The sequence below is a fragment of the Lithobates pipiens genome, unplaced genomic scaffold (assembly GCF_037356315.1).
Source record: "Lithobates pipiens isolate NorthernLeopardFrog02 unplaced genomic scaffold, aLitPip1_a1.2 Scaffold_30, whole genome shotgun sequence".
NCBI lineage: Eukaryota > Metazoa > Chordata > Amphibia > Anura > Ranidae > Lithobates > Lithobates pipiens.
Genome location: NW_027507791.1, coordinates 59218239 through 59232865, shown reverse-complemented (window position 1 = coordinate 59232865; position 14627 = coordinate 59218239). Strand labels below are relative to the sequence as shown.

At 44.5% G+C, this 14627-nt stretch overlaps 1 protein-coding gene and 1 pseudogene across 5 annotated transcripts in view; both read left to right on the top strand.

Annotated features, from left to right (window-relative positions):
• Window positions 1–9078: 9078 nt before the first annotated feature.
• LOC143950428 (U2 spliceosomal RNA) lies at window positions 9079–9164 on the top strand (annotated as a pseudogene).
• Window positions 9165–12626: 3462 nt separating this feature from the next.
• The window catches only part of ARHGEF11 (Rho guanine nucleotide exchange factor 11), a 262171-nt gene continuing 260170 nt past the window's right edge, over window positions 12627–14627 (top strand). For all 5 annotated transcript variants that reach the window (XM_077464299.1, XM_077464297.1, XM_077464298.1 and 2 more), the window contains exon 1: window positions 12627–13758. In XM_077464299.1, coding sequence (XP_077320425.1) covers window positions 13724–13758 — 35 coding nt within the window. In that variant the 5' untranslated portion in view covers window positions 12627–13723. The remainder of the gene's footprint in view (window positions 13759–14627) is intronic.

The window sequence follows — 14627 nt, the reverse complement described above, 5'->3', positions numbered from 1 at the left end:
CTATGGGATCCAATGACACCAATGATGGGTCACAATTCTTCCCACTGACACCAAAGATGGTGTCAGTGTTTTTTCCGCACTGACATCGGGAATTTTTTTACTCCCATTGGCTACAGTATGGCCCCGCTGAAGTCTGAGGGACAGTAAACTGGCCCTTTGTTTAGAAAATGTGTAGACCCCTGTCCTAATTCAACCGGAAAGGAATTTTTTAGACCAGTTTCTGATTCAATCACTTTGATCAAATCGCACATCAATTGGATAATAACATCAAAGTGTGCATGGCCACCGTTACACTGTACAATCTCTGTGCAATCTTCTTTAGATTTACCAAAACTTTGTAATGTCTAGATAGACCTATATAATCCATTCCATTTAATATTAAGTCACTTAAAAGTTGGTGGAAGATCTAATGGTGGCCATACATGCTCCAATTCGTTAAACGATTACATTTGCAAACAATAAAATAGCCAAAACTTCCCTTTTGATCAATTTAGACTCAGTATTGATTGGATTCGGTCACACTTAGGCTGCGTACACACGGGCGGACTGTATGGCCTACTTAGTCCGTCATACTTTCGAATGAACGGACTTGACCACACACAGATGCACAAACAGTCCGTCGAAAGCTTGCGCGATGACGTGTACAGCACGTACGACGGGACTAGAAATAGGAAGTCCAATACACAGCAATGCACCCTTCCGCCGTGTAAATCCTTTCTGAGCATGCGCCATTCTTAGTCCGTCGAACTAGCCTACTGACGAGCGGATTGTCCGCTGAAACCAAAGTATGACGGACAGAATTATGGAAATTCCGAAATACTTAGTACTCCGGACTGCACGCTGAAAAAGTCCGCTGAAGCCCACACACGAGCGGACTGTCCGCTGAAATGTGTTTCGACGGACTAAGTAGGCCATACAGTCCGCCCGTGTGTACGCGGCCTAAGTTCGAAGATGCGGTTGTAAGTTATCCATCATATCTCTGTTTCCCCCGTGCAATGTCATAATCTGATCAATCGAATTGCCATTGAATTTATGATTGAATCAGCTCAGTGCTGTCAATTGACATAAACAATCAATAAAACATTCTGCCCTGGCCAGTCAAATCAGTTGAATCTTAACTAAACCAGGTCTAAATCAATCAGAAGGGAATTCGATTGATTTCTGATAATAAAATTAAAACGTGTATGGCGACTGTTAGACTAGCCGCGCACTGTACAATCTTCTTTAGATTTGCCAAAATATGTAATATAAGGATAAACCTAAACAATCCACTCCATCAATATTAAGTTACTACATATTCGGTGGTAGATCTAATGGTGGTCATACATGCTTCAATGTTTTTATAAAATCGCTAAGTGTAAATTGGGCCTTAAACAAAAATCTTTCCACCTCCCCATCTGGGTAGAAAATAATGATCATATCACCACTACATGCTGAGATCAGTATAAAGAACAAAGACAAAAATAATTAAAACGGAAAATTGTTCAATCACGTCGTGCCCCACCTCTCCCTCTCGTCCAATCAGAGAATGCCTTTTTTTACATTGAGAAAATGCAAAGGGATTTCTGAACAGCACCCGTGCCGAATGACCGACCTCCTGTGCTCATAATAGAGCAGGGCAGACGCCTCTTGTGGAGGTCACTGGAGTAGCCGTGTCTAAATAATGACTTCCAGCTTCTAGAGCGGCCCCACAGGTATGTTATATACTGTATGGAATTACATTGGGCCAAGCTGGATCTATTGTATGGAACTGTATAAAAATATCTATAAAAAACATATAAAACATGGTCGCGCTCTTCAGCGTCTGTGGCACAAGACCAAGTCTCTCAAAGACTTCAACCAATACAAATCTGCCCTCCAAAAATACTACTCTTTCCTCTGCACTGCCAAGCAGACCTATTTTACAACTCTTATTAACACCTTCTCGTCCAGTCCTCGTAAACTTTTCTCTACCTTCAACTCTCTACTTCGTCCTCCACCCATTGACTCACTCACTGCCCAGGAGATTGCTGATCACTTCAAAAACAAGATTGATACAATTCGTGATGAAATCTCCACTCTACAGGTATCTCCCCAAGTTAAGACCCCATTACAACAGGTACTCTCAACGCTCCCCTTATTCAAAACTGATACTACAGACGAAGTTGCTAAACTCCTTTCTTACGACCACCTTACCACCTGCCCCCTGGATCCTATTCCTTCTCAAACACTACGGTCGCCATCTGACTCTATCCTACACTCTCTAACCCACATCTTCAATCTCTCCATCACCTCTGGCATTTTCCCCAATGCTCTAAAATATGCACTGGTCACCCCCATACTTAAAAAGCCATCCTTGGACCCTACCAATCTTAACAACCTACGCCCTATCTCCTTGCTCCCCTTTTCCTCTAAACTCCTTGAACGCCTGGTGACCACCTCATTAAGAATAACCTTCTTGATCCCCTTCAATCTGGATTTCGCCCTCAACACTCAACAGAAACTGCTCTTTTAAAACTCACAAATGACCTACTAACTGCAAAAACCAAACGGACACTATTCTGTACTCCTACTTCTGAACCTTTCAACTGCCTTTGATACTATTGACCACCCCCTCCTCCTCAAAATACTTTACTCCCTGGGTCTCCGTGACTGTGCTCTTCAGTGGTTCTCATCCTACCTATCCCAACGCACCTTCAGTGTCACTTACAATTATACTTCCTCCACTCCTCTTCCCTTCTCTGTTGGGGTTCCCCAAGGTTCTGTTCTTGGACCTCTTTTATTTTCAATCTACACCTCTTCCCTGGATCAGCTGATAGCCTCTCATGGCTTTCAATATCATTTCTACGCTGACGACACTCAAATCTATCTCTCCACCCCTCAACTCACTCCACCAGTCTCCTCCCGCATCTCTAACTTACTAACAGACATATCGGTATGGATGTCACAACACTTCCTCAAACTCAACTTGTCCAAAACCGAACTTATAATATTTCCTCCCCCCGCGCGCCTCTTCCCCTGACTTCTCTATCAAGAGCCATGGCACAACCATCCACCCATCACCACATGCCAAGGTTCTAGGTGTTATCCTGGACTCTGAACTCTCCTTTCGGCCCCACATCCAATCACTTTCCAAAGTTGCCGCCTCAACCTCCGCAACATTTCCAAGCTACGTCCCTTTCTAACCAAGCAAACCACAAAGCTCCTGATTTACTCCCTGGTTATCTCTCGCCTTGACTACTGCAACTCCCTCCTCATTGGCTTACCTCTAAATACACTCCCCCCTTCAGTCCATCATGAATGCTGCTGCCAGACTCATCCACCTTACCAACCGCTCAGTGTCTGCTACCCCTCTCTGCCAATCCCTCCATTGGCTGCCACTTGCCCAACAAATTAAATTCAAAATACTAACACTTACTTACAAAGCCATCCACAATTCTGCCCCCAGCTACATCACTAGCCTAGTCTCAAAATACCAACCTAATCGCCCTCTTCGTTCCTCCCAAGACCTCCCGCTCTCTAGCTCCCTCATCACTACCTCCCATATCTGCCTCCAGGACTTCTCCCGAGCCTCGCACATCCTCTGGAATTCACTACCCCAAATCTGTCAGACTGTCTCCAAATTTATCCACTTTTAGGCGATCCCTGAAAGCTTTCCTCTCCAGAGAAGCCTATCCTGCCTTCATCTAACAACTGCACTATTTGCTTTGCTTTTCTGAGGAGTGTGGGCAGACACAGAGGGGTAGGGGTGGGAGGAAGAGGAGCAGATTGAGCCCTCTCTCCTCTCCTGTCTGTGTTGGGGGGGGGGGGGGATTATTAGTGCTGGCTTTGGGTAGTGTGAAAGCGAGTGTAACAGACACTCTCGGTTTAGACAACTGCAGCCAGCAACTCTACTGGGAAGCCGTAGTCCTGTCTGAATAATGTGTCCGGGTCTAAAAATGATTACAAATCTGAACTCTGCGGGTGAATCCTGGACAGGTGACAACCCTAGTTACACATGTGCTGCGTGTGCTTTGACTGTGTATGTGTTACACATGTGCTGTGTGTGCTTGGACTGTGTGTTTTACACATGTGCTGTGTGTGCTTGGACTGTGTGTTTTACACATGTGCTGTGGGTGCTTGGACTGTGTGTGCTACACATGTGCTGTGTACTCTGACTGTGTGTTGCATGTGTGCTTTTTTTGTGCTCTATTTGTGTGTTACACATGTGTAGCACTTACCCCCGAAGGAGCTGCTGGTAATTGAATGGGCCTGTACTCTACTTTTCCACCCTCAATAATTTGGCTCAACCGGCTTGACACAGCTGTGTAACAGTGTTGGTGCGAAACCCAATAAAAAAAGAACAATTCAACAATGACAGGTTACATACACCATACCTTGGTTATTACCTGGGTATCCGCTGCTCCACCTACTAGGAGAATGAACAAGCCTCACAACAATTGCACTTTAACCAAAATATGAGTTTACTGAATATGAATAAGCACAAGAATTGTATTGGCACAAGTTTGACACAATACTGAGGTGAGTACTTGCAAATGGCTACACCCAAAGATTACTTAAATGATCTCTGCAAGCATGTCTCCAAGTGGGACTAATGCTCAGAGTGATAAACTCTTGGCACTGGGCACCTTTCCACTTCCAGCAACAGCCATACAGAGCTCTAAAACTGCAATACACTATACAGCACTAGCAAAACAATATAACACAATGTAATTACTGAAGAGCTCCCCCCTGTGGTGAATACAGTTCTTTGTATAGCGCAGCAACACTGCAAGGCCTTACAGTAAATGCTATAGTCTCTTGTCTTCTTTCTTCCGCTAGCCATTGTATTGCAGTATTTGTACTCCATAGGGTTTGCAGGTGGCAATGTGATGTAAAGTAATGAACAACAGTAACTTCAATTGTGCAATACACTTATAAACTCCTTTCCTGAGAATGTACCCCCACCATCCGTCAATTGTTAGGCTTGGAGGCCTATCTGAGCACAGTCTAATTGAAAGGGACTGTTCCGTGAAACTACAGGTCTCAGCAATACTATGAGATTAGTCTAAGTGTGTAAAGTGCTGTATAACTTTTGGGCAACAGCCCTCTCACCACACCAGGCCTGGATAACTGGATGCCTCCACTCCGGTGGTCTCAGTCCTGCTGCCAGCCAGCTCTGTCACGCTGCACCGCTCGGCAAGATGACCGGTACCATCGTTTGGCTCTGCCAGGCGTTCTGGATCCTCTGGTCAGATCACACCACTACTCCAGCACACTGTGGTAAGACACACTCAGTGGTTGCTGTTCCGCCCTGCATGATGCAGGCCGCCGCTCTTCAAACGCACACCCACAGATCTCTGTAGGCAGGCCACGCGTCCCAGCAAAAAGAGACAGAAAATGGCCGTGCCGGGCCTTTTATTACCTACCCAGCATGCAGTTCAGTCACTCAGTGTTCATGGGTAGGTGAGTGTGCATTGTGGGTAGGCGAGTCCTTTCACAAAGCAAAACAATTAAGTCACTTCCTGCTTAGCTGTTATGTGAAAGTTAAACAAAGTCTCTTTCCTTTTCATACCAGTAGAGGGAGCCAAATACCAATTTATTAGCATGGTCCTATTAAAGTGGTTGTAAACCCTTACAAACCACTTTGACCTACAGGTAAACCTAGATTAAGGCTTACCTGTAGGTCCAAGAAATATCTCCTAAACCTATACGGTTTAGGAGATATTTGCCCGAAGACAGGCACCGCTGTCTACGGCGCATGCGCCGTAGACAGCGGCGCGCAGGCGCACTGAGCGCGGCATTTCCAATAACGGAGCTGCTGCGCGTGTCGGCTCCCTGCGCATGCGCGGGAGTGACGTCATCGCGGCTCCGCCGAATGACAGCGGCGGAGCTGCGAGACCCCACCGAAAAGATGGATGTGCCGGACTACAGGGGACAGCGGTGACATCGCTGGCTCCTGTGTCAGGTAAGTGACACATAATGGGCTACTATGCGATACATAGTAGTCCATTATGCTTTGCCTTTGCAGGGAATGAAAGAAGAAGTAAACCCATCAGGGTTTACTTCCTCTTTAATAGTATTACATGGCAAAAATTCCAGCGCTACAGATGTGCTTTGTGTGCTCTGATGGTGTGTGTGTTGCACATGTGCTGTTTGTTTGTTACACATGTGCTGTCTGCTCTGTGTGTGTGTGTGTTGCAGATGTGCTGTGTGTGCTCTGAGTATTTTCTGTGTTGCTTATCAATTACAAAGAATTATGTGCATTTAGCACACCCCACGTAGGAGCTGCAAATGAACAGGGATCCCCCACTCCCGCACAGCCAGGCACACTGAATCTTCACAGGCATGCAGAGTCCGAGAACAGTCCGTAGCTTTTTTTTTTTTTTTGTGGTTTATTAAAGTACAGTTAAATCACACTTGTTTAATAATAAAAGTATAAAGAACAAACACAGTCAAAACATAGCCAGAGTTCAGTAACCAGAATGCATAGTCAGCCAAGCCAGAAGTCAGGGATCAATGTAGTGGAACAGCAAGCAGGATCTGGAGCCAGAAGGGATGTCAGCAAAGCCAGTCTTGAAAAGGATAGCAGGAGAAAGTTTCTGTGATGTTGACCAAGGCGAAGGCAGAGATCCTCTGGACTGGAGGGCTTAAGTAGGCAGGACTGACGAGCAGGATATCATCAACAGCTGAGTAACTGTGGAGAGAGATGGAGGCTGGCAATTTGCCAGCAGCTGAGCAGCTAGCCAGAAAGGGCTGAGCCCAGCTCTGACACCTCTCTTGTGTCGTGAATAGGTTAATCAACCTACGAAAATTCTCATACGACAGAATTCAACTTCTGAAGTGATGTAATGTGTTGAATTGTTTTGTATGTGTTCTTTCATTCTGAGCATGTGTAGTCTTGCTCTTACGCTTTTTTCCGGACAAAACTGTACTACTTGAACGAAAATGGACATTGTGCTTATGTACGACAGTTTTTTAGAGCCTGCACATGCAGTTTTTTTGTGAAAATTCGTAATCGGCTATTGAAAGCACCATACTAAATTATCATAAAATCGGCAGATCGTTCTTTGGACAAAACTTTACTTCCGATTTTCTGATCGTGGGCACTGGCCTTTAGGCAGGATTCTTCCAGCACCCGAGCCTCGGCCCAAGGCAGGACACCCCATCCCCCGACTAGGGGGCACCCCTCAATGGCCACTGACAGCCTCCTCAACAATGCACCCGACTGCCCTGCTGGCATGGTCCATGTCTATTTTTGAGGTTATCTCAGTCCTCTGCCAGACCACTACTGGCAGCTCCTCCCCCCGCCCTCTAATTCCATAAGGTTCCCCAACCTTTCAGACATCAGAGGGAGGCACCAGAGAACTGCCACAATGAGTCATCCAGCCCTGAACTCCAATAACCCTGATACAATTAGAGATTCACAAATTTACAGCAGGAGTCAGGATATGGTTTGCCCGCTCTACTCCTAGCACACACTAGAGGGTGCTACACCAAATCTCATAGCATCATTTTGCAGCATGCAGTGTGGGATTGATTTTTTTTTGTATCTACAATCTATTGGGCGCATGCGCGGGTGCAACACGTCGAACACCAATCATACTGCATGCTAGGGACTTCTTCGGTAAGTGGTAATGTCTCAGGCCATTGGCTGTAGTTTTCCCACTAAGACAAATGCTACTAATAAAACCTATGACAGGGCATGGTGATTGGAGTGACAGGCGGCCTATGGCTTTTGATGCTGTGGATGACTGCCTGCATCTTGGAAAATATTTTGCAACAAGCCAGTTGACTATTCTACAGCTTATTATTATACAAACTGTATTCAGATACATTCAGTACATTTGTTGCTGCAATGAGCCTGTTTGTTACTCAGAAGTATTAAAGAGGGGTTCCACCCAAAAGTGGAACTTTCGCTTTATGTACTCCTCGTCCCCTTACATGCCACATTTGGCATGTCATTTTTTTTGGGGGGGGGGGGGGGGGGGGTGGGTGCATACTTTAGAGAGGGACTTCCTGTCCCACTTCTTTCTTCCGCTTCTCGGCAAATAGGTGACTCTTCCTCTCCCCCCTAGGCGGCCCCTCCATCTAGGCAATCTTCTGGGACACGTAACAATGGACAGCTCAGCCAGTACAGCTCTACCCTATACATTGTGACTTTTGTTAGCCAATGACAGTTTCAAGTCCTCAAGTTGCATTCAAACTACAGTTCTGGGCATCCCATACCTACCCATCCTTATCCCAGTTTATCCCCTAATAAACCAAAAACAAAGCAAAGCACCCTGGACTGGACCTACTACTGAGTGAATGCTAGAAAATTCCTGTTTCCTGGCTGTACATGTGAGGGGGGACCCAAAAAAAGCCAGCGGCACTTATGGGGGTACATTGGGAAAATATTAAAAAATTATGGGCTATGGTAATGCAATGCATCTTAAAGTACAAAATACAGGAACCCATCTATGTCCTCGCCTTGCAGCATGCATAGTTATGCGTAGGCGTTGAGCCTATATTTCTTCTCTGTTTACTCTAACCTGCAGCCCATAGATATGAGCCAGGAAAGAATGGGATTTGTACATGAAATGCATATTCACGTGGTAGTATTTTTATTATTATATATATATTTATTATGATTGTTATGGTGTCAGGATGATTGAAGCACATTATTTCTATTATTACATTGTAATATGAAATTAAATCTTTCAACTCACCATAATGCAGAATCAGTGGGAGCCATGAGCGCGTCACTAGCCACCAGATTCAATTAGGTGTCCCAAGCGGAGTCTGTCCTTACATCAGGTGCCCCATCAGAGGTACCTTCCTCACATCTGTGTCCATCAGCGGAGCCCCTCCTTACATCTGGTGCCCCTCTGACATCCAGACTGTGCCATCTGACATCCAGACTGGCCCCCCACATCCACAGACCGCCCCCCCGACATCCACAGACCGCCCCGCCCCCCTGAAATCCACAGACTGGCCTTCGAAATCCATAGACTGGCCCCCACATACACAGACTGGCCCTCCACATCTCCAGACTGGCCCCCACATACACAGACTGGCCCCCAAAATCCACAGACTGGCCCCCAAAATCCACAGACTGGCACACACTAGATGACACATATCGCTTCTCGGCCTTTTGGCTAAGATCAAGTGTAGTATCTGTTCTTATCAGTTGGGAAGCCTTCTGGTGAGGATGGAGAACCACTGGTCGAAGCCAGGGGAGGGGACCCTGGCCTTCTGGCTTGGATTGTGGCAGCTTTAGCTCCGGTCAGTTTTTCGGGAGGGAACGTTTGTTCCCCTTTTTGCCTTCGGGGGGAATGGCCAGTACTTCCCGAATGTAATTAGGTAGGAGTGATGGGAGCGAGGGTGGGACCTGATGGTAAAGGGTCTCACTAAGCTCCTGGATCTCCATGCCTTCCTGACTGGGGTGGGGGCTGTCGTGGTCTGGGCTGGGGGGGTCAGGGATGCTTCTGTTGAAAAGCCCATGGTGATGTGCCCCTGGAGTGGCAGTCCAGGGGTGCCTTATATTCACTGTGCTTGCACTTTGATATCTGGCAGCTAGGTCACGTCACCAGACTACACGCTTTTTTACACCTGCCTCTAGAGCCCGGCCTTTTGGCTAGGACCAGAGGAATTTTTGATTCCTGGCTGGAGGGCCTGGCCATTGTATTACACAATGGTCACCTTTTCACTCTCCTCTTCACTATCCCTTTCCTCACTATTTATTTATTTTATTTGTGTTTGTGTATCACATTTGTCACTTTCACGTTTTTGATGAGTAGGGTGTCGGTCCTTGGACCAATCCTGAAAGTCTTGTGGGAGGGCGGACATAGGCCTTCTGGCTTGGTCCAACCTCCATTGGGGGGCCTACCTTCGGGGAAGCCCCATAGTACCTAGTACCTGGGAGGTTCTGTTTCGGCAGTCCTCCCGGGGAAAGGCAGTCGTCTGGCTTCGGCTAGATGACCACTAGATGAGTCTGGTACCTCAGTCCCTGTCAGGAGCCTAACGCCCCGGGGGATCAGGGTATGGTCCTTCCTAGGGAGGACATCAGACGCCCGTCTGCACTTTTTAGTGTGTCACTCTTGATGTGTGTTCACTTTTTTCATGCACCGGGTGGAAGTTTTTTGGGTGTGTTTGCACGCCATGGGCTTTTTCAATCGAAATCAGAGGTACCTTCCTCACATCTGTGTCCATCAGCGGAGCCCCTCCTTACATCTGGTGCCCCTCTGACATCCAGACTGGCCCCCCCTCACATCCACAGACCGGCCCCCACATCTCCAGACTGGCCCCCACATCCACAGACTGGCCTCCACATACACAGACTGGCCCCCACATACTGCACAGACTGGCCCTGACATCCACAGACTGGCCCCCACATCCACAGACTGGCCCCCACATCTCCAGACTGGCCCCCACATACTGCACAGACTGGCCCTGACATCCACAGACTGGCCCCCACATCCACAGACTGGCCCCCACATACTGCACAGACTGACCCCCACAGACTGGCCCCCACATACTGCACAGACTGGCCCCCACATACTGCACGGACTGGCCCCGACATACTGCACGGACTGGCCCCGACATACTGACTGCACGGACTGGCCCCGACATATGATCTCCTGTCCTCCAAGCCGTCGCTGCCACGCTGACTTTGAACTGAGCATCTGAGCTCCATTGAAGACCAGCTTCTGGTCCTCTTTAAAATGGCAGCCGGCGGAAACATTGTCTCAGCCGGCTGCGGACCTCTAGCGGCTGGCGGTGAAAAACAGGAAATTTGAATTTCCCGGGACAAACCGAATTTCCCGGGACATTTTCCGGGACAAAATTAATTCGGGACAAATATCCTAATCCCGGGAATGTCCCGGGAAATTCGGGACAGTTGGCAACTATGTATGGTGTGGATTGCCTTGCACATGTGCCATGTGGCGTAGATTGCCTGGCACATGTACAGTATGGTGCGGATTACCTGGCACATGTGCAGTATGGTGTGTATTGCTTGGCACATGTTCAGTATGGTGTGGATTGCTAGGCACATGTGCAGTATGGTGTGTATTGCTTGGCACATGTTCAGTATGGTGTGGATTGCTAGGCACATGTGCAGTATGGTGTAAGTTGCCCAACACATGCACGGTATTGCTTTTGTTACACAGGGTATTTGCAGTGTGGTATTGAACACCTGACCTGTGTGTTCTAGATTACCTGGCACATATACAATGCAGTGTCAATTGCCTGGCACATGCGCAATGTGGTGTAGATTTCCTGCTACATGCGCAATGTGGTGCAGATTGCACAACGCATGTACAGTGTGGAGTAGATTGCACAACGCATGCACAGTGTGGTGTAGATTGTACAACGCATGCACAGTGTGGTGTAGATTGTACAATCTACACCACACATTCCTCCTTGGATGCACCATGTGAGTATCTCAGGAGGCTTCAGGCAGACTACACCAACTATTATTACACTTAAAATGTAGTACATGCACAACTGCGTGCAAAAACAATTTCTGAATTATTTTTTTTTCTTTTTTAAACGCAAGCCGCAGACAGAGGAACTGTAGGTCTTCATGGAGCACAGACACCACGCTTGTAGTCCACGGACACTTCCTCCAGTCCCATGACCAAAGATCCATCCCTTGGTAGAGACCAGCGACTGCGCTGCACCCACCGATCACGATCGCAATGCTTCGCAGGCTCCTATACAAAAAACAATAAATGCACATTTTAAATTTTTTTTTTTTTTTTTTTTTAGTTACTATAGGTGCAGTTATTTTTTTTTAAAAAGGTGTATTTTATTTCCAAATTCATTATTATTATTATTTTTTTTAGGGCCAGTTCACACCAGACGCAGTTCCGTGCGCTTTTTTTCTGCACTAAAAATGCATGCACAGTGTTTTCCATGTATTCCAATGGTTCTAGTTCACCCCATGCAGTCAGTTTCTGGTCAGTTTCCGGTCAGTTTCTGGTGTAGAACTAACTGTATTGGTGCAGGAAAAACGGAACTGCACGGAACAGCATCTGGTGTGAACTGGCCCTAAGTTACTATAGGTGCAGTTATCATTTTTTTTAAAGGTGTATTTTATTTCCAAATTCTTTTTTTTTTTTAAGTTACTATAGGTGCAGTTATTATATTTTTAAAAGGTGTATTTTATTTCCAAATTCTTTTTTTTTTTAAGTTACTATAGGTGCAGTTATTATATTTTTAAAAGGTGTATTTTATTTCCAAATTCTTTTTTTTCTTTTTTTTTAAGTTACCATAGGTGCAGTTATTATTTTTTTTAAAGGTGTATTTTATTTCCAAATAATTATTTTTTTAGTTACTATAGGGGCAGTTATTTTTTTAAAAGATGTATTTTATTTCCAAATTCTTTTTTTTTTTGTTACTATAGGTGCAGTTATTATTTTTTTTAAAAGGTGTCTTTTATTTCCGAATTCATTATTATTTTTTTTTTTTGTAGGTTGTGGAAAGGAGTAGCAACATGCTTTCACATTACAAGTGTGTGTTGTCTGTGCTGTGCAGTGTGCATTCTCTCCTTTCCCAATGAGAGGAGCAGATCAGGAGGAGGAAGGGAGGAGAGGAGGGGAGGGGAGGAGGAGGAGAGGGATCTGCAGCCATTGCCCAGCCCAGCCCCTAGCACTCCTGGGGGAGGGGAAGCTCCATAGCTGGCTGTGTGTTTATTGCAGCTTCTGCCTGTATTTATGCAGAAGAAGGGGGGAGGGCAAAGAAAGAAAAAAGAGGAAAAAAAAAAAAGAGGAAAAGAAAGGAAAGAGGGAGGGGGCAGAGAGAGACAGCAAATAACTGATTTTCTCCAATCTATCTCAGGCACCACTACTGCACTCACACCCTGCTGCAAAATTTGTGCCTTGTAGGTTTTTTTTTTTTTTTTTTTTTGTGTGCATTTGTTACAGTGTAGATTTCAGATTTTTCCCCTTCCTGCTGGATGTGGAAGGGGAAAGACGAGCGTGCAAGGAGGAGAGGGATGCAGACTTCGGGCCAGGGGGCTCCTGGAAAACCTGGGGATCTTACAGGCCTCTTGGATATACCAAAGCTGGATCTGCTTTAAAAAAGGAAGAAAAAAGAAAAACAGCTACCGGAGCAAGACAACGAAAAGAATCCACTTGGAGAATCCCATTCACAATATTCGAATCGGCGAATCCCCAAAAAAAAAAAATACAGCTTTTTATTTTTTTGCGATCATATCTAGGATCAGATAAAAAAAAATGCATTAGTGGGATTTTTTTTTAATTTTTCTTTTTTTTTTTTGCCAGGATTTAAAAAAAAAAAAATTGCAGTTTTTAATTTATTTTTAAAAGCCAGTATTTTTGATGGATTTGGAGGATGGACAAGGCTGCAAAATCTAATTTTCAAGACGGTGGTTAAAACTTTGCCTTGTCAACACGATAACAGCTGTTTCAACAGGATTTGCTGTATTATTATTATTATTATTTTTGTATATATATATATTCTGTTTTGTAATACTGCGTAATGTTTAGCGGAGGAAGTTATAACAAGGGACTGTGAGCTTTTATTTATTTTTATTTTTTTTGTTTTTATATTTGCAAGCTGAAGCATAAGAAGGCATTGTTTTTTTTTTTTCCCCAAAAATAGGAAGGCAATGCAAAATGGTTTGGACTATCCCTTTTAACAAAAGGTAGCCGCATTTGTGTGCAGTGATAAACCTATACGTTTTTTTTATATCTATATCTCTGATTTCCTCCAATTTGGAAGGGATACGCTGGATTTTGGGATAACCTTTGCGAAAATGAGTATTAGCTCACCTCAGACGTCCATCGACAGGTAATTCTATTTTTTTTTTCCATCTCTGTATGTCTGTCTATTTTTTATTTATTTTTTATTGCGTAAAATGTGCCTTTTTTTTTTTTATTTTATTTTTTTGTATTTGCATTTTATTATTGCACTGCATTACAAAAAATATATAATGCATTATATGTATATTTTTGCTTTCATGTGCCTTGTTGTGCGGCTGCTTTGTATCCAGTTATAATTTAACATATTTAATACCCTAATTTCTTTTATTACCAAGGCGTGTACGCCTGTCAATTTAATTTCTATAATTGTACACTCACGTGATTTATGATAATGGGATGAATTGTACTGAGTGTGCTTGTGTTTTTATGAATATAATCAATTTTAGCCAATTTTACATGACAAGTTAACCTAAGCCCCTCCCCTCTCCTATTTCTGGACATTTTAACAATGCTTGGACCCTACCCTCTGAACCATGCACAATATTAGGGGCAATAAAAAGAAAAACAAATCGGTTTAGAATAACCTATTCAAAATCTTTAGGATCATTTTTAAATATTTAATTTAAATTTTTTGGGGTAAATCGTGTTAAATTGTAGACTGACTGACGTACAGACTGACAGTTGTACGCAAATTGACCATTTTTAAATAATAATTTATTATTTTTATTATCTTTTTAATCAATAATATTGTTACTTTAAAAAAAAAAATTGATTTTTTTTTATTTATTTTTATATTTTTATTTTGGGGGGCGGCTTTGGGACTATCAATGGTAAGGCAGGCCAAAGGAAACATTTTGGCCTTGTGTGGTGAAGCTGCTGGAATGACAGATGGAAAGATTTAGAAAATATCAGCCCCATTGAGCTAACCTTGCAATTTCAGAAATCCATTTCCTCGGG